This window comes from Oxyura jamaicensis, chromosome 2 (genome assembly GCF_011077185.1).
Source record: "Oxyura jamaicensis isolate SHBP4307 breed ruddy duck chromosome 2, BPBGC_Ojam_1.0, whole genome shotgun sequence".
Lineage (NCBI taxonomy): Eukaryota > Metazoa > Chordata > Aves > Anseriformes > Anatidae > Oxyura > Oxyura jamaicensis.
The window spans coordinates 136,997,816-137,018,503 of NC_048894.1; the positions used below are offsets into that span (position 1 = coordinate 136,997,816).

At 38.0% G+C, this 20,688-nt stretch overlaps 1 protein-coding gene across 1 annotated transcript; it reads right to left on the reverse strand.

The window, feature by feature from the left end:
* Window positions 1-10,355: 10,355 nt before the first annotated feature.
* FBXO43 (F-box protein 43) lies at window positions 10,356-18,582 on the reverse strand. Its single transcript, XM_035319718.1, has 6 exons — window positions 18,213-18,582; window positions 18,026-18,102; window positions 13,271-14,751; window positions 12,251-12,353; window positions 11,197-11,379; window positions 10,356-11,105 (listed from the first exon to the last, which is right to left on the reverse strand). The coding sequence occupies exons 3-6, from the start codon at window positions 14,728-14,730 to the stop codon at window positions 10,857-10,859; spliced, it is 1,995 nt and encodes a 664-aa protein (XP_035175609.1). The 5' UTR covers window positions 14,731-14,751; window positions 18,026-18,102; window positions 18,213-18,582; the 3' UTR covers window positions 10,356-10,856.
* Between the last annotated feature and the right edge of the window lie 2,106 nt (window positions 18,583-20,688).

Genomic DNA, 20,688 nt, shown 5'->3' on the forward strand with positions numbered 1-20,688 from the left:
ACTTCAGATGTGCACTGCCATGCACCCTGATCATTGCTCTAATTACTAAATACCAGAATAATGCCTCTAATTGTCTTGGTGGAGTGCTGTTTGCTCTCAGTTTAGCTTTTTAGTGTGTTTTGTTATGTCTTGTTTTTCACATAAGGGAATAACAGTATTTCCAAAAACCTAAGAAATAAGTCTGAATAATATCACAGCCAAGATACACATTTTGGCCAAAAGTTTGATATGTCTGAAAAGTATACTCAACAGAAGCAAGGAACAAAATATAAAGTTTCAGTCTCCCAACCTAAGTAAGCTACAGACAATTTAATTTTTGTGGTCGGTATTCTGACAAATTATTAACCACTCGTAAGCAAAGCTCTCTATGTAGCTTCTCTTCAGTAAAAGGTGACAGATTAACACCAAATGGCACATTTAAACACCTGATTTCTTAGTGCCATGTACCAGGACACATTCTATTGTGATTATGAAATATTTCAAATGGGTATAGCTAACATATATGTATGAGAAATATACAAAAGAAGATAGTCCATAAAAAGTAAAGTGAAATCTTTCCAACAGGTAGCAGAATTGCATGGCGTTATATATGAGACGGCATGGTCTTATAACCAAACTACTTAGTATGATTTTAAATCTTTAGGTTAAGATTCAGAGAAGGATTTTACCCCTTTTCCCCCTTCTCTTTTTCTTTCTGATGTAGGTTTAGATATAATCTTTGGTGTATAACATTCTCTTAAACTTCCGTACTTGCTCATAACTTTAGAAGAACAAACAACAATAGAAACATGATGAATGAATCTTTTTTTAAAATACAAAGTGGAAGCCACAAGTCAGCTTAGATAGAAATGAAGTCTGGAAACAAGTCAATAATAAAAACAATAGTTCTTTTTCTCTCCCGTCATCTGGTGTATTTTGGTATAAAACTCTTAGGTCTTTGGTCTCTTTGTAGTATGCTTCAAAGACTGCATTTTGGAGGGAGCTCATCAGGAAATACACACTGTACTCTCATGGAGAATCTGTTTGCAGTCATCATCGCTTTCTCATTCCCTTAGTTACCAGCATGCATTTAAATTGACCAGTGTTTGCATGTGCGTTTGGAGAAACAGAACCTTTCACTCCTGATTTTATATTGCCAGATAAAGTTCATCATCTGATAAAATTGGGATATAAAGATTCAGATCATTTCTCTCCTGTTCCACATTTTTCTTTCTACACTGTTCTCCTCTTCTTTTAATTTTGATTAATATTTCTTTTAACAGAGGTGCAGACCTAAAAAAACATTTCATAAATATAATCAAAGCTATGATCTACCCCAAAGAGCATCTGATCATGTAGAAAAGATGAATGGCTGGGCAGGACAGAGAACAAGTTACGAATAAGGCTATACCAGTAAAATTCTGAACAGGAGAAAGTAAAAACAAAAAAATAAAATATATGGAAAATGGAAATAGGTCTCAAGTTATTAGTATTTTGACAAAATGGTAGTCAAGCAGAAGGCCCACACAGCTTTGCAAAGGAATATAAATTAGAGGGTAACATAAATGGGTCCTATCCATCCCCACTGGCATCTCCCTCTTCTGCTCATTACTGAAGAGCCATTTGGAGAGGTAAACCTCCAGTCAAGACTCTAACTCGTTATTGTCCCTTTCAAAGCATTCCTCCAAAACTTCAAGTGTTCCTTGGCTATCAAACATTTACCAGGAGCAGTGCTTTAAAGTATCACCTAGGCAAATCAGATCAAAACTGCTGAAGCAACTTTGTACCCAAAGAAACAAGCCTATAGGCTATGCCAGCCTGCTGAGTGAACAAGTCTCCTCATGACTTCCTCCAGTGAAGAAAAGACATAAACTGGTCTGCTTCGTTAAATCCAAATGGCCACTTGTGCTTTTTGGTGTTAAACTGTGTTTGACTCCTGTCAATAGTCACAGTGAAATCATGAACACCCCCATAATTAATGACATTCAAAACTAGTAAATAACATTTTTTTTTAAATGCCTGTCAAGGGCAGCTAGGAATTAATTTCCATTGATTTCAATGGAAACTTCTCATCTCAGATAGATGTGGGTGCTTCATCATATGTTATCCTTAATGCTTAACCACCCTTACAAAAATCCACCCTTTCTTAAACATAGCCATTCTTTCTCTTTTGGATGATCGCCATATACTTTTTCGTTTTTGCATCTGTGAAAGCAGCGATCTCATGATCAGAAAACAGATGCTAGGAAACCTGTTTAAATATTGACTACAGGGCTGCCAAAATGGGAGTTGGACCCTGAGGGGAAAGCATGAATTCATCGCCAGATAGCTGGCCCTTCCATGCCTGGAACGATTATAGTAGCAAAATGGCAGAAGGCAGCTGTTGCAGTGGCATGGCCTCCACGTGTGGAGTCTGATCATACAGGTTTACAGCACGGCTTAACACGATCCTGTAGCTGTTGGAAAATGTTAACACAGACACCAGGAGAAAAAAATATTCCCGAAGATAGTCTAGGTGAAAAGAAAAAAAAGTGCTTAAGATAGGAAGTGTTAAATAGTAAAGGAAGAGATGCAGGAGAGCTCGACCTTAATATTTGGATGGTAAAATTTGGATGGTCAGTGGAGAATATTCTACACTTTGTCCATGTCATCAATGGCCCGTGGACTCCTATAACAATCTTATACTCTAACAAGGTGAGGTAGAGTTAGTAGAGGTGTCTTATCAAGTTCAAAGAGTTGATTTCAAGTTTGATTTCCCTTTCCTTAGTACAAGCCTTATAAAAAAAAAAAAAATACAGAGGCATACCTGGAAATTGAATTGGAATTCGGTAGAACTACCTAGAAATTTATGATGCATATTTGTACTCTTGCTACCTTGTACATGTCAGCTACATTCTTCATACCTGCAATACCTGATCTCTTCAGAAATTCCCATTATCATCTTCAGAGAAGAGAAGTGCTAGAACTTCAGGAGAACATTGCAGCATCTTTTCTAATTTTGGAAAGGAGCATTAACACTTGATTGGAGGAAAAAAAAAAAACTATTCAGCAAGATTGTGGCAGTTTGAAGAAGTGTCTCAGAAATAGTCATTTTCTGAAGAGAAAATAAAAATCAGGACAGAACTACTAGACCCACAGCTATTAAGCCTCATAGAAGATTTTAAAAAAATGACACGTGAATAAATTTACAGCAAGGCAGAGAGTTTATTGCTAGCAGCCCTACTACAGTTAACATAACATAGCTTTCAAATGAAACATAAGATACACAGATCAGAATAACCTATTGCAGATATTTCTCACAGAAGTTTCACTGTCAGGGGATGCATTAGAAATTTTGGCACTGCGTATGGAAGATTGCACTGTCACTGTCTCTTCTCTATTTCTTATGTAGATAAAACTGGGGTCATGGTTTGCAATGCATTTTGGCATCACTAGTTCAAGCTTTACAAGTTTACCACCACTTCTTAGTTTTAGTTGTATAAACAAGTTTCATAAACAAGTTTCATGATTTTTTTTTCCAGTGTTACTTGTAGCTTGGTTTCAGTTGGATCAGCAGTTCCTTGATCTTGCCTTACAGGTTCTTTATCCAAGGGTAGGGCTCACAGAAGAGCTCACAGAAGAGACGTAAGCAGTAGCTTCAGTAGATAGGAATAATATATGCCAATGATGCTAAACGTATCCTTCAACAAAATCATTGCCTGGCAGCAGGTAGCATATACCCAACAAGAAACAGTAAATGCATGCATGTCATTTGAGTGTTGCTGTTACAAGCAAGCAGGTGCCAACAACAGTCCAAGCCCAGGATTCCCCAGCTGCCAGCTAAGTTATCTACAGGAGATACTACTGATGCATCCAGCCTATGAATTCATAATAGCACCAGTGCTGTTTCAGGCAGCACCTCCTGCTGACCGCTGATCTAGACTTTTGCATTACACTGCCATGGCTGCTTGTCCAGCACTAAGGAAGCAGAGGGGGAGACTGATCCAGCTAAGAAAATATCAGGAGGAAAGAAAAAGATTTCATATACATTAGTTTCCAGAACAGAGTAGTGCCAACACGCAGGTCATGAGAATGGTGTAAGAATAACTGATAAGAGCTTTTTAAGATTTCAAGACTTCAGAAAAGTAGACAAAGTTACAGCTTTCCCCCGTTGTCCCCCCCATTTATTCTTCTTTCCTGCCTATTGCTCTCCTGGACTCCAAAAGTATCTAGTTAAAGAACACAAAAATCCCAAGTTATCACTCCAGACTTCGTCTGACAAGCTTCAACTAAGAAGAAATGCTGTGATTCTGATATTGGTTAGAAACTGGCATGGGAATACTTAGCTCCACCCCAAATTTGATTTTTTTAAAGTTAAAATTTTCCCTTTCTTGTCCATTGAAGCCATCAGAGCCTCAATTAAGTATGAAAAACACACAAAACATTTTTCCCACTATCATTTTAAAATGTGATGGGCAGTTACATTTTGCAGCCAGTACCAGGCTGGCATAGAGACTGCTGGATGATAAGTCTGTGGCTGAGACAGAGGATTGGAGCCTGTTCAGACCAATCTTGCCTGGTTGCTGTAGGACCTGGCTGTGTGCCCACCCTACAAAGGAGGCTCTGGAAAAATAATACCATCTCAGTTGCTTTCCAGGATGCCACTCTTCTCGTGGAAATTTGGAGATTTTGGTACGCAGCTCCTGCAGACAGGAATTACGGCCATCTGTACTTCCAGCTATTTAAAACATTTTGCATTTGTAATGTTGAGTTAATGTACAAAGGTTAAATGAAAAAAAAAAAGTTCTGTTCTGTAAGAAAAACCTTTGGTGCCCCCTTGTGATAAAATATTTTCATCAGCAGAATGTGTGCATTTGAAATCTGGGTCTATTTACAGTGAGGAAAGTACCTTGGCCCTTGAGATACATTCACATTTCAGTTAGTTAATTGAGCAAAGCATTTCCTGGAATTAGTTTGTTTTCTTGTTATCCATTCCTTGTTGTGTGACATTCTCTCTAGGTGATGACAATTGTTTAAACTAAAGAAATCCAGAACAAGACCTAAATGAATACACCAGCAAGCATTTATGTTTGGAACAGAAAACTGTATCCCTATCTTGCCTTTCACAAGATTAAAAAAAAAAAAAAAATCTTACTTTGCCCTTTTAGAATTCAGTCTTGAACCATTTCTTGACAGAAACACATTCAGCAGCAAGGCTAGAGAATAACTATATCCCAACAATAGCTTTTGAACTCCAGAGTACACAGTGAGGAAAGATTGAAAAGAAGAATCAGGAAGGATGAAAGAACATAAAACTCCAACAATTTGTGGGAGTACTTTTCTTGTAGAATTTTTTTTGAAAGATAGGAGAAAGTTCTCAACACAACCAATCTTTGTGTTTAAAAACAGAGATGTTGCTATTGCTGCATTTGTGTAGCATCTAATCTATCAGACCACGCATGAGGAAGATATACTTGATTCAAAATGGAGGAAAAAATAATTTTGGATCTCAGTGACCAATGTATAGACAAGTCATGGAGCTACTTGAGTACTGTCTGAATGAAACATTTCTAGGAGGCATGTTCTTCAGGCCCTGAATAATTTCCTATACATTCTTAGGACTTAAAGAATATTAGCGTCTGCTCCGTGAACATCAGATTGGAGTCTTTCATTTATGGATGAGAAGCACTTTAATCAATGTTTTTACTGAAGTAGAAGACCACTGCAGTTTTATTCTGCAGTTCCAAGTGATAAACATAGCTTCTAGCAAGTGTTTTTATCTAGTCTACTAATACTTCTCAGCTAACTACCCACCTTTTGCCAGAAGTTACTATCCTTCTACCACTTTAGCTGGTTCTAGTCATGACGCGCTGTTTAAGCTTAAACACCTCAGAAGCAGATTTTCACCATGGTTCAGGACTGAAGGGGAGCAGCTGAAATGCACAGATTCCACATCCCATTAGCCAGAAATTGAAGGTGCCCACAGAATTAAGACACCATTCAGCAACACTCACACAATTGTTTTCAGATATAGTTTTTGAATGCACAGAAAATGTGGAGTCCCTTTTAACATATGAACTCCAGTCTCCAAAGTAAAGAAATATTTTTATATGAAGCATCCAGTGTTCAACACTGGTGCTTGTTGATTCATCCAGAACTCCATGCCATTCATATGATCAGCTGAATAGTTGGTATCTTTACTGATCATCCAGTAGCATCCAGCTCAAAAAGGTCTTAAAAACACTTAGGCTTCCATCAAGTTTGTACAGATTCCAACACTGTACCAAGGCTTGTGAAAATTATGACCATAAAAGAGCGTTACATTTTTTTTTTCCTGTAATGAGCATTTCAAGAATTCAGAGCTCAGGAAGTCACAGACAGTAAAAGCAAGCTTTGCTTTTTCTTAACCTTTGGTTTTGCTTAAGTAAAAATAAACACATTCCCAAAAAGTGGTTAGATTTTGTCGGGGCATGTGATAAGTAATAACAATCTGCTATAAGTTTTACATCAAAAAATCCTATAAGATTCACTACAAAGAATTTGCACTTAAACATTATAAACACAGAAAACATTAATTCACGACAAGACTGAAGCAGAGAAAAAGCCTGAAGCTTAGTAGTACGAAGTACACAGTTATATACTTAAGGTTCAGTAAGAATTTATGGAAGAAATTGGGATCTTACCTTTTCAAAATTTGAGAGAGAAGAATGTTGGAGTACTACACCTAGTGACTAATCTACAAATGTGCAGAAGCCATATAAAAGAAATTCTACTCTTAGGATGTGTTAGTATTTCCAAGTATTTCTGGTAGACCAAGGAAAGCACTGATAATATTCAAGGTTGTGAGGAGCTTTTAACCTGGAATACTGGCTGCACACACTCAAAGAATAGATTCAAATGGAAACAGCAAAGAGTCATTGAAACAGTCCAAGGAACAGAAGATGCATCTATAAGATTATAATAAGTTCAGGTTGTTTTGTCAGTGATACAAAGGGTGAGAAGATATTTATACTACACAGTCTCAACATTGGGGGAAAGATGTGAGTAACAGAAGCGAACAGCTATTTTAATGGCAATGTTGAAAAAAGGCAACTAAGTGACTAGTAGAGCAATCTGGAATAGACCTCCAATACAAAGGTAACTAGATGGGATTCTACCCAGTTTTAAGACAGTTTCATGAGTTGACACAAGATCTCAGCACTAGACTCCAGGAACCAGGAATCCCTTTCTAATCTGTCATTCCTGCATTTCTTCATGTGCCTATGAAAACAAAGAAAGGGAATTAGTTCTTGTATTAAAAGTTAACTTAAGTAGTCTAAAATGCCAAAGGGTACTAATGAATAACCAATATATAGAAAAGGAAAATCTGACAGATGTTGATGAGCTCCTTAATTTAATGAACAACTTTTCTTACCATTTTTAGCTAGAGTTACTGTTAAAGCATACTTTCTCTATGCTATAAACAATTAGAAAAATTTATAACATTTTTCCCCAAGTTCCTTGTCACCAAAGAAAGAATGATCAGAGACTTAATTCATCTCGATTTCCCTCTCAGAGACCACTTGAAGTTTATAGCTGCTACTTAAAAAAAAAAGATTTATGAAGTATGACTTTTAAGGCAAGGTCTGTCAGCAGACTAAGGCTATTTCTAAGAAATCTTGTTTAGAATTCAAACCCACAGTTTTGGCTCAAGCCATCACTTTAAGAAATCTAAAAGAATTCATTGGACGTTAATTTTTTGTAGGCAGTATTTCTCCTCCCATTAGAGGACATGCCTGTCTGAAGGGAAATGTGAATTACAAAAAAAAATTTCAGCAGCAAATACATAAACCAATATTGTAGATATATTTTATTAGGCGTTAATTTTAACCTCATTATCCATGTCTTTCAGAGTGAAAGACAATTCATTCCTCCCTTTCTCACAATCTTAATACTATAACAAAAATTCTGCAACTGGAGAATAATCATAGGCAGAATACTTTAGGAAATTCTCCAGCATACTCATCCTACTGTTTCTACTTGAGGAAGAATTCTGCATCCTTTTTTTCTATGCTAGAGAGTGGTGCTAGTACCTGACAAACTTTAGTCATTAAAGCTGCAGCAGTACTGATCAACTACGAGGTCCAGGACTCTGAAAATTAATTCAGTCCAGTAGAGAAAAAAAAAAAAAAAAAAAGGAGATGGTGGCCATGAATACCCTGGATACCCTAACAATCACTGACCATTTTATTTTACAAATTGGAATAATAGCCATACCAGAACCAATTTGATAGCCCTGTTCTTACCAAATTCTTCAGATTTAGCAAAAGCAAACTTTTTGTATAAATTCACATCTCTTAACAGAACTTTTCCCCTAAGTGAAAGCATACTTAACAACTGGTTCTTAAACTAAGCTCACATATGGCTTTCCATCCAAAGGTGGTTGCTTGAAACAGGTGCACCTGTAGTACTTTGAAAGACATACTTTGAGAAATATTGCTAAAGTGATTAACATGAGACTTGTTCTCCTCATGTATTTCCAGATTAGGCTACAATACTGCATATCAGAATGATGAGTTAAATCTCAGCATCTGTGATAACTTTCCCACTAATTTCAAGGGTGCATTTAAGGCTCAATTTTTTTCTTTGTTAGAGACAGGGTAAATTGATATTTAGCAAAGGCAAAATGCAGCAATGGGTATAGCACTCTGGCATAGTTTGATATGTTGTACTTATTCTGCATTGCAGCTGCTACCATCACCTATTTTATTTGGTAGTTTGATGACAACTGTCAACAAATGCTAAGCGAAATGAATTTATTACAAAGCTAAAAACTACATGTAATCAGAATCTTGCATAATACAACTTTCTACACAGGAAATTCCTCTTCGTCCTGTCAATTTAACCTTTCACTGAAACTAGTAACTGTCTATTTTAGAAGTGTTTATTTCATATCTAAAAATTTTAAAAGAACCAATCCAATTAACTTTCAAGTAGACCTTGAACACAAAGTTCAAAACAAAGAAAATACAAGTATTAAATCAAATAATTTAGCTATTTTCCCCATTTGCCATCATCTTTTTGTAATGATTTAAATTTTTTTCTAAGACAAAACTATGTATAAAGGTATCTTTAAGTTTCCCGGCTTGCCCCAGAATCCTTCCTGAGTTATCCCCCCCAGAGCAGATCTTATCTAAACTCCTCTTTCAGCCTTCCAGTTCAAGAGCCACCAATCTAACCCTAGACAAGAATAACACAAAGGCTTAACAGAATGCAAATGAGCATGGAATTAAATTGTTGATAATTAAATTAATACAATAAACATGATTTTCTACCAGAAGCTTCAGTTGATCCCTTCTTTAATGCTGTTATGCATGGTTAATAAGGTTGGTACTAAAACCATGGCATTTTACTTACCATAGTTTTCCTCCTCCTTCCAAATGCTGTGTGGAACTACTAACACTATCCCAGAAATCAAATATGCTACGAGGACTAACTGAACTACAACAGTTAGAAATGAGAAATAGGAAATTAGGTTTCTAGAACATCTTGAACTAAATTATCTCAGTTCATTTCCCTTAAATATCCACCGGTGGTGTGGAAGGGGAAAAAAACACCTGAAGTTCCAATTCATAATTTGAAGACAATAAAAGTAACAGATGTGAATAAATAAATATGAAGACAAGCAAACATACAGATTATGACTTAGCTGAAAGCCCATTTTATCAAGATGCTTTTTAAATACAGCCCAGAGCTAAGGCTTACCTACAAATACACACAGTAAAATTACAAAGTCACAAACAAAATATGAGACCAAAAAAGGATGGGGGTGCAGGGCAGGGAAGACCTGACTATAAATACTCTGCAAGATGTTTGTGACAAAAAATCTCCTTGAAATGGCAAGTAGAAAAGTGACAATTGGAGATGTAAATTGACATTATATCTTCATGCAGTGAGTACTGTGCTGTCTGTATTTCAAGTTGTTTAAAATTACTAGGACTTAAACATAAAATTCACTTAATCTGGGAGACAGATTGAGTTATTGTTCTGCAAATGGTCAGTATATTTTGTTCAAGTGCTAAATCAGTAAGTTTCCTTTATTAATTCTACAGATGGAGAAAGGAAGATTTCTGTCCTTTAACTCAAGAAAAAAAGTATGAAAATGATCCAGTATCTGGGAACTGAATTTACGTCTAAGTATACAGCACAAGTCCACATCAAAAGATGAATGCAACAGCTTATTTAGATACATGTCACCTGAAATTTTCAGGAGAGGGAAAAATGCCATGAAAACCAGTATAACAGAACAGAGCATCACTTTGATTTAGATTCCTCTTCTGTTGACTTGCACTATGGAGGCTAAAAACAACGGAATTATTATCCTAATTATTCAGATATAAAATTCAGACAATGAATAATTTGCTTGTGAGGTATCACCATTTATACAGGTAGAAGTATCTCTTGCATGTCTACTTAAGGTCCAATTTTAACAGAATTTTTAAGTATTTACTGTAAATTAAAGTGAACAATAAATAAATCCCCAAATTTTAAAAAATATTTTTCTTTAATTTGTCATTAAGACAAGAATCACATTTTTAAAAATCTATGAGATGCTGTAAGCTAGATACTGAAGACTACATTTAAGATACTTTATTGAATAATTAAGATGTTAGTAAGTACCTAACTACTACATGCCAGTAAAACAAGACATAAAATGTTTTAAAATATTCACTTTTTTCATAACCATAAAAGATACTGAACTGATTAAGATACATATATGAGAAGTTACCCTGATAAGTCAGCAAAAACACATCAAATTAGACTTTCAAAAATGTGCATACTTAAGAATACGAACAAGACTGGAAATTTAGGAGAAGGTAGAAAGGAATCAAGTGTAAGGACTTGCATGTCTTACAAATTTAAAGTCTTTTTAAATTTCTTTTGCTTTGGACACTTCCTGGAGGAGCATCTTCTTTGTTCTTCCGTTTTGCAGATAAACTATTACATTCTTTTGACCCATGGAAAGAATGCAGACATAAAATACAGAACTCAAATGCACAGGCCTCTCTGCTACATAGTCCCCGTTTCTTTACCAATTGATACTTAGCAGGATATTGACATCTTGGACAAGGTTTCAGAGCTTCATCGGTGAACAGAGTTTTAGCAGCCTATAGCAAGATGAGGGAGACAAGAGATACTTAGTTCTTGTAATTTAGAGTTTTCCAAAGCCCCAAAATTAATAGTTTGTTAGACACCTACTTTTATATATTCTTCCTGTCTACTAGTTAACTGGGGAACAGAGTTGCATCTCCTGGGAGTAAGCTCAATGTGAGAAGGTGGTGTTGGTACAGGAGTTCTGGCTTGTGCCTGAACACGCCTTAGAGCAGATCTGTTGAGAACATTAAGTCTTGTGGCAGCATCTTCAGCTTTCAGGAGATATTCCTGTTATGGTTGATAATTATAAGAAAAAAAAAAAAAAAAGAAGCATATCAGGGTTTTATTTAATTTAGAATCTGCAGCTGTCTTTTGCTTCATATCTTAAGTTTTCCCTTGCAACAACACATTAAAAATGGAAGTGACATATAGTGCATGTATTTCCCATTAAAAGACTGTATTTAGTAAGGGGACAAGATAGGAACCATTAAAAACAAAGCCCTGTGAGCAGGTAAACAAGCCAACAGCCTTTATCACTTAATTACTCTCAACTAATCCTCATATTTCTTAAGTAGGATACATCTCAATACCAAGCATGAAGTGATCAAACAAGTTTTGTCACAGTTAAAGCAAGGTTACCCTGAAGTGTGCACACATGGAGCATCTCTTAAAAAATACACTCCTATTAATAACACGCTACATTTCAAGAAACCCCTTAAAACAAATGATCTATATGCCCTTCTGATGCTCAGAAGTACACCATGAAGAAGCTCAGAAACAAGCAGTACTGAAAATAATTGGCAAGAAGTCCAGAGTGGGTACTAATGGACTGCAGACTAGAGTGAAATGGGAAATGAGGAACAGCATGACACAAAGGTATAAACAGAGTCTAAGATCCAAAGCCAGAATCAGTTGAGGAAGAGATCATCAGGATGTGGGGGAAGGGGTATCATGTGATGGAAAGACTGCTACTCAAGCCAGGACCAGATGAAAAAGAACAAAATAAATGCAATAACAATCTCATGTTAGAATCTTTTACATACCCTAGTTAGAACTGTTGCTACCAGCTACCTTTCCATAGTTTTGCAAGATGTTTACTCTTTCCTCTGGCCTGCATTTGTTCACACATGAAAAGTATTACCTTTAAGACAAACCTTACCCCAGCTTCTTCCTTCAGCTGTTTTATATATGATTTTCTCCTCCTATCTGCACTTTTATCTTGCACAATGATTTCACGCCAGTTTTTGCTTACTTTCCAAATGCTGGAACAAATGAATTTAAAAAATTATCCATTTTCAGAGTTTTGCAGAGTAGCACAGAAGTCATAATAGTAAAATTATCTTTTTAAGATTTTTTTTGCATTATTTCACATACTATTTTGGTCATTTTACAGACTATTACTATATACTACAAGAGTTCACTATGTTGTCATGAAACAAATGTCATTATTCTGTATCATTGTGCAGAAATACATGGACAAATCTAGTGAATGACTGCAATATAAATAACGCAGAATATCTTTGGCTTACAAAATTAGATGTTTCTTCTGTCTATATAAGCCACTTAATTTTATTTCTAAAGTCACATTTTTATGTATTAAGTCCTCTGAAAATATCTGTGCCATTATACTTCTACACATTCCCTTTGTAACTAGTAACACGTGGCAGGCTTGGTTTCTTTGAAAGAAGTGACAATTTCTGTTGATTCCAAATGAATTGAGAACATTACCCATGAGGCAATATTCTTTAAGCATTTTTGTCTTTGTGCTTAGAAGTGACTGAGGAAATTAAACATGCAAAAAAAACTATAAAATGTGTTCTGAGTTCTATGCATTACTAGGGAACCTGTAGTGAGAAGAACTGACTTCCCAGATTTAAAAAAAAAAAAAAAAAAAAAAAAACTGTAATATTTTAAAATTTACAAGTACTGTAATAGTTTTAAGTTTGTCAATCCCCTCCTTTTTCCCCCAACTCCTCTGGGAAATATATTTTTAGAACAACATAGAAAGAACTACTTGATTGCCCCAGTGACAAACCTCTTATAATTTCCTTAATTTAAGGAAAAATAAATTCTACTGACAATCCCAATTATTTTAAGAAATTATTCTAATTTATTATCAGAAACATTTTCAACATTTTGAGAAATGGGTGTGAGGAGTGGGAACAGAAGTAGTACCTACCTGCAGAGACTTTCCACTGTCAAAGCATCTAAAACTATAGCAAGAACATGTTTTAAGTTTCTGTATTTTAATTCAGTTAAAATATCTAATTTTTCAAGGCCCATTTTCTTGCCAATAAGTCCAGAAAGAACATGTTCTAATGCAAATATTCCTGTTCCATCAATATTCTCTGAGGCTTGATTTTGGCCTGATCTTTGTCTTTGCAAGCAAATTTCATGGACTATTTGCAGAGCTGGAGTTCTGGAAAGATCTGTATAATTTACAACTAAGTCTTCAGTAGTCTGTTCTTTTAAAAATACTCCATGGTCTTCACTGACATTTCTTTCTTCTGTTAGCATATATTCCGAATTAGGACTGCCATGATGATCTTCTGTCTCTGACTGCGAGCCCTGTTCCCGAAGAGTAGATAACCTTCTAACTCGCTCAAGCTTTCTTGCTTTTCTTTTACTGTCTGGAATTTTGGAATCTTCATGTTTTTGAAATAACTCTTGGAAAGAACCCTCATAATCAGACGATAAGTCTCCTGATTTGTCCAGATGAAGTGAATTATATCCACTGTCCTCAGGTGTTGAAAGATTTGGGTAACTGACCAGTTTAACAAGGGGAGTGTTTCTATTACACAGTTCAAAGTTAAAGTTCTCTACAAGCCTATCAACAGAAGTCAGGAACTTACTCTCTTTGGTCTCAGGTAATGCACTGTAAGTAGGAGTCTGAAGCAACCCCTCATTAACACTCATAAGGACACTTTCACCAAATTCACTAGTGTTACTAACACTAACATCCTTACACTGAATTGGTGATAAACATTCTGTTTCTAGTGATAAGGGGTCCTTACTTTTGGACTCATCTAGCGTAGAAGTCCTTTGTTGAGAAAAGGACAGTCTCCGCTTGGGGCAATTAGGACTAGAGTCCTCAGTTTCTGAAGTGCTAGTTGTCAGGTGCTTGCAACTGTTTTCTTTTGAAGAACCTGAGGCAGTTTGTGAAGGTTTTTCTTCAGAGCTCGAAACAGAAGAGAATATTTTTTTCCTGCCGCTTCCTGAAGAGCTATCTTGTCTTTCACAGGATCCTACAGGTGTGCCAGCTGGAGTAGCCTTGGATAAAAGCAGTCTCCTGCGTAGCAAGGAGCCTTTTCTACTCACTTTAGGAGTTTCAAATATATCTGTACTTCTATTTGCTTCTCTTCTTTCTGATAAAGAGATAGAATTCATTTCTTTTTCAATAGATGATGAGACGGACCAGAGGGTGTTTGGTTGAATATGGCCAGAATTCTCTAGCAGAGAAGATAAACTTGTTGCACTCGGTGTTTCTTTATGTTCTACTTCAGGATCATTGCATCTGCTGTCCATAAATACTGAAGGGGAACAGGTGTCTTTAAAATTGGAGTATCTAAAATTGCTGCTGGGAGATGTTAGCCTATTTCTTTTCAGAATATTGAACGTTATTGAATGACTGTCCGACATCTTCTGCTTGGTACTTTGGCTCTGTAAATAAAGATACCAGTGTTATTTCTGAAACAACAATAGAAGTAGTCACCAAAAGACACCTGGAACAGTGAAAAAGCCTTCAATAAATCTACCAAGATAGAGACTTTAAAAGTATTTTCATTAGGCTTAATAGAAACAGTGCTTATACGTGAACACAATGATAAATTACAATCCTTACAGTCCCTGGATGGAATAAACTTTTTCCGGAAGTTATCTATTAAATAGTGCATTCTCATCTGCCTTAACATGCAAATGTTACTTTGTAAATAAGGTATCTACTTGTGCAGATAAAGTAAGTGTTCAGAAGATTTAAACTTTAAAGAAAGTGATGAATTGGCCATACATCCCCTCACCACGTACATAAACTTTCTACGTTAAACTTAGTATACACAAAATCTAAGTTTTCTCCCCAAAATTACAAAGAGCTGATACACCCATGTAAGTAAAAGGACAATGATTTTTGCTATTCAGACATGTTGTTTTTCCACCTTACCCCAAATGGCAATAGGTTACTGCTTTATGCACACAAAAAGTAACCAAGAAGATGTGAATAATGCCAGAATGAGGGTTGTTCTCTCAGAAACCATAGTAGTTCCAATCAACATCTAAGGACCCTCGAAGTCTGAATTAGCAGCTTCTGGTGAGGTGTGTTCAGACCAGACAAAAATTGGAACATTTATATGTGGCTTAAACACCAAACATTAAGACATCATTAATAACCCAACAGCACCAGCCTAGTCAGATCCTAGGCTACCAAATACAAGCAATGGGAACCTGAACTGCTGGGGATGAAACTATTCTTTGATGAACTCAGGTCATTTAATTAACATTTCTTGAACTATGACAAAGGCACTCTGTAAGATCATTGTGATATACGAAGTTTTTTGCTGTCTACAGCAAGCAAATTGCAACATATACAAATTCAGAGGAACAGGATATTCAAGAACAGACTGAGAACTTGCCTTAAAGGCCTCTGGAACCATGCTGAGGTCAGTATGAAATCAAACTGATTTAAAACAAACAAAAAAATAAAGCACATAACTGAGAAGAACTCTTCAAGGAAATAAACATATGTAAATATAATTACAAAACAAAGACAGAAGCCTGGCCTGCTTCCTTTCCCCCTCCCATTTACCTCTACAAGTACCTTATTTTCACATTTTTACAGTAGCTTACTTCTGTATTTGTTTTCCCTGCCTTTTTCCTCATTCACTCTTTTAGCTTGGTGAAATAAGAGGCAATGCACATAGGACACATATAGGGCATAACGTTAAGCTAGTTATTACATGGATTAGGGGTAACTTTAGTGACAGTGCAGGACCAACTCCAGACAGTGTCCAGCATTTCACCTGCATAGTTCTTCAGCATCGTAGGTAGTAAGCTGAAAATGCTGTAAAACAAACTAAATGATAAATATAAAAAGCAGAAAAGAGATATGAAAAGTCTCCTTTTAGTTCACCACTGCTCTTTAGCTCATTATTCACAAGGAAGAGCTATAAGATGCCAGTACTAAAAATAGGGCATGATCTTTGTGTAAAATAAAAAAGGAGTAGAGGCCTCATTTTCCTTGAGGAATTTTGGTGCGCTGCAGTTACTTAATAAAGTGACCAAGACAAATTCCTACCAAAAATACTGATGGACAGATTTAAGTTTTGAATTGTTGTTTAGAGACAGATGCTCACATTTTCAATACCACAAAGAAAAAAAAAAAAAAAAAAAACTACCACACTTACCTTTAAAACCAAATATTTTCCTTAGACACAGTCAAAATATACATGCATTTAAAAAAAAAAAAATCATATGGGTTTGCAGGTTTGCAAGCTTAATGTTCAGGCAGCAAGCTGAAGAAATAACAGAAGGGAAATGCACACTTGTAGTTTTGTTCTCAGACATTCCAAGGGAGAAATTATTTAATCTTATGAACAACCGAGAGTAGAGTTTGAAATATTACAATTTTAAAGTATTTATTTAATCTAGCTTGTGTTTTAAGTAGCATAAAGTCACTGGAAAGAAAAAAAGTTTTTGCAGTTGTAGGAGAGATCAGAATGGTCACAGTTAAAGGAAAAGCCGCGCAGCAACCTTAAGCAAAAGCCAAAAATACGCTGTCAGTATGCCAACGTCCAGCAGGAGACGCTTGTGAGCTTCCTATATTGAAGGAGTGAGACCTCTGAAAATTTATCGGGAAGATACAGCATTACAGACCCTGAGTGGACCGTTTCTAATTCTTTACGACAGATCCCAGTATACACATCAGTTTTGCATAAATACTCTTTTCCAAGCGTGTTACTCTTGAAAGTTAAGATTTAATTAAACACAAGATCTCATTTTACAAATCTAATACCAAAGGGAGAGCCTTTCAAAGCTGCTGAACATCTCTCGTAACAGAGAGAGATGCTATTTACATTCATAAGAGATACCTAGTAAAACTTTCAGAGGCTCGTTTAGTGCTTTATAAGCACTTTCTCTTTTTATCAGGAAAAACATTCTGATACTACTTGTTCTGATACATACCTAGCCCTTTTAATTTGATGATCTTGAAATAGTTTACGAAAGTATTCTTACCCTTGTCTTAGGCATCAGGAAATAGACACGTTAGGGGAGAGGGGAAAAAAAAAAAAAAAAAAAAAAAAAAAAAAAAGACTAGTCACGTTTAAAGTCTGTTACAGAGAAAGAAATAAAACGCATATCTACTAAGTGCAGTTTATTGTGCTCTGTCCATTTCTCTAGTATCTGTTATTAATTCCGCAGTCCTCACATCCAGAAGTCATCAGCAAACTTCACAGCAGTTTACAGAATAAAGCACTTCATGCTCAGAAACACAAATTAAATTACAGACGGGATTTGGATATTTGGACCTGGAAATATATCTGACAAGCCTAGGCTTTACAAAGAATCCTAAGAAGGGGGGGGAACGTTTGTTACTAGAAGACAGTGTAAGTAATACCCATAACATAGACATGGGTTCCAGGAGGGAATTACACCTGTTCTAGATGCTAACTTACATTCCTTAGAAATGGACGCTGAACACTTTTGTTTCTAACAAGATGCTTTCTGACCTTGTCACTGATAGTCACGTTAACAAAACAGATAAAAATAAAAAGTTTTGGTGCTACAAGACTGCTTTCTCAGCTTTTTAAGTAAAGATCATATCTGCAAGAAAAGTGATGTTTATCTGAAAGCTGCTCTTCGAGCTCCCAGATCTAAACCCAGAGAAGCCGTCAATACGGAGATGGCATAGCTCAGTTCTGGGTGTGAGACGGGGGTAACTTACCCTAGTTTACGAAGCAATTTGAGATCTTCCAAAGCAAAGGTACCGTATTCAAAGTACAATTTACCCCTACCGAAAACCTAAAGTGGGGAAGGGCGTGAGTAGAAAAGAAAGTTACAAGAGAAACGTTACCCAGTAGCTTGGTGACAGCTGAGTTTACATATATGCTTTCACTGTAAAGTCAAATTACCCAGCGATGAAGACAACTGACGGCTACTTTGGGAGCAGCGCTCGGGGGTCTCTCGGTCACCTGGAATGCCGGACACGAGCAAAGCAACAGCTTCACCTCCTCATGGGGCAAACCGCCGGGCAGAGGCGACGGCCCCCCGAGGAGGCCGGCGGTGCTCCCTGAGGGGAGGCGAATGCGACACCCCACCTCGCCCCCGGCCAGCTGGCTGGAGAAGGCGGGGATCCTGCCGCCTCAGCGGCTCGCCGCCCGGCTCCGGAGCCCGTTGCCCTTAGTGAGGAGCCGCTGTGGGTGGAGGGAAGCCAAGCGGCTCCTCGCGTGCGGCCACCGCCGCTGCTTTCCCTCGCTTGGGTTTGAACCGCCCGCCTTTACCAACCGCTCCGCGCCGCCTCCCCACCCCCGCCGCCCTCGGGCGTCGGCCTGAGGAGAGCCCGCTCCGCTGCGGGGCACCGGCCAGGCTCGCCTTTCCCCTCACGTTTACACCTCAACGCTGCGGCTCCCGCCGCACCCAGCCCACCGTAAGATCTCCCCGATATCGTCCCTCTCTCCCTCAGCTCCCCCGTCCTTTTCTGCCTCTCAGGAGGAGATGCTTGGGGCAAGGCTTTCCCGCCTCTGCCAGAGCCCTTCTGCTTCTCCTCAGGAGCCGCTGGGAGTGGGGGGTGAGGTGTGCCCTTCACAGGCGCTGGTCGATCACGGCCAGGCTTTCACAGATGCAGAACGTTATCTGCACCCGCACCTTTAAGCTTGAGTTATAAGGGTGCCAATTAATTCACATTAATTAGTGCGTTTGTACCCGACGGCTCGGGAACGAGATCATCACGGAGCGTTTGCCTCGGTTAAATCATGTCAGTCCGTTGGGAGATGCCAGTGATGACGCCTAGGTTTTGCCGTGTTTCTACTCAAACTGTACATTAAAAAAAAATGAGTAATTGGGTGCCTGCGTTTCCTGAGCTCGGTGCGGCTGCACACACCCACACACCTGGGAGCTCCACAGTGGGCGGGGGGAGCCGCAGGCCTCGCAGCAGCGAGGAAGAAGAGCAGGGAAAGCCGCTGCTTGCCACACAAATGCCGAATAAATTGTCATTGTGTCCTCCTCCTTCTGGGTATCATTCTCCCTCACCTCGTTGAGACGAGATTTACCACAGGTTACCTCTAATTTTTCTGTTTCATCCTCCCCCCCCCCCCGCGTTTACGTTTTATTTCCTCCACCAGAAATGACATCAGATGAGAAAGAGATTTTAAACTGTTGTGCGTGACTAAGAGTAATGCCTACATCCAAAGCAGCAAACTGGAGGCTTTCTAAATTAACGCCGAAATTCAGCCGTACTTCCAGTTCGTGGGCTGGGCGAGCTCTGCCCCGCCGCTCGGAGCCCGTTCAGGGAGCGGCGTCGCGCTGAGGCGGCGGCGAAGCCTCGCAGCCAAAGGGGGCCCGAGAAAAGGCGAATTTAAAAGCTGCCCATCCAAAGCGGGAAATGGGGATATTTGCCTATAAAGAGTACTGTTTTACGTGACTACAAGGTAACCGTTACAGATAAAAAGATGAAGGAGGAAATATGCCAGAGATTTCCATTTTAAAAGGAGAAATTAATAGAAACTGATTGAACAGAAATTGTTTTCCCCAAAGGGCTTTGTGTAGTAGTATCAATTTCACCTGTATCAGGAGAATTTCTTCCTCAAATAGTTGTGTTTATCCATAGGAAAAAAAAAAAAAATGATTTTTTTTCTGTGAAAAAGGCAGCTTGCTAGCTCCGTGAAGCGGCACAAAGAAGGTGCGAGGTCTGTCTCTCTCAACCCCTCAGGAACTTGTGGTACCTGAGTGAAAAAAACATCCAGGGAATTTAACAAATTGTAGTGCTTAATGCGACATACAGAAACATCACACTAAACAGCACCTTTTAACAAAATGCGTCACACGCGGGCAGAAAAAGCCTGAGAACGTTAATTTTAAAACGAAATAATCCGAGAGAGCCCTCAACGCACTGACAGGCAGGCTACGAGCGCCTTGCCTTCCCCCCAGCACCCGGTGCATCTCAGCCCGCAGCCACAAACCCTTCCTCTGGCTGCCGACCAGTGCTACTCCCCCGGCGTTTTTTCCTCTATGGGGACAGCAGACATCCCACATGCTCCCAACCCGCGGAGCACCCTCGGACTGGCGTTTATCAGCCCTTCAAAGCGGGGCTCTATCGCGACAGCGCTGCTCTTGGAGGAGGGCTTTGACAGAAACGGAGCAAGGAACCGAAGCACCTGGTAAAACCTTTTTCCGAGAGAACATTTAAAAGATGGCAAAAAAAAAATAAAAAAATAATAATAATAAAAAATAAATCAAGCAATTGCGTGATTTCTTTGAGACCTCGTTTTCACATAACTTTAATTGTCTTTTTCTTGGCGCTATAATTAGTAAACCGGTTTTACAGTATCAGCTCGACAAATCCGTCTAAAAAAAAAAAAAAAAAAAAAAAAAAAAAAAAAAAAAAAAAAA

Excerpts from the sequence above, each read along its gene's own strand:
- FBXO43 (XM_035319718.1), bottom strand. The coding sequence starts at position 14,730 with ATGTCGGACAGTCATTCAATAACGTTCAATATTCTGAAAAGAAATAGG. Across the intron at positions 11,380-12,250 it reads AGCTGAAGGAAGAAGCTGGG|GAATATCTCCTGAAAGCTGA; the intron begins GTAAGGTTTGTC and ends CAACCATAACAG. Across the intron at positions 11,106-11,196 it reads GACAGGAAGAATATATAAAA|GCTGCTAAAACTCTGTTCAC; the intron begins GTAGGTGTCTAA and ends ATCTTGCTATAG.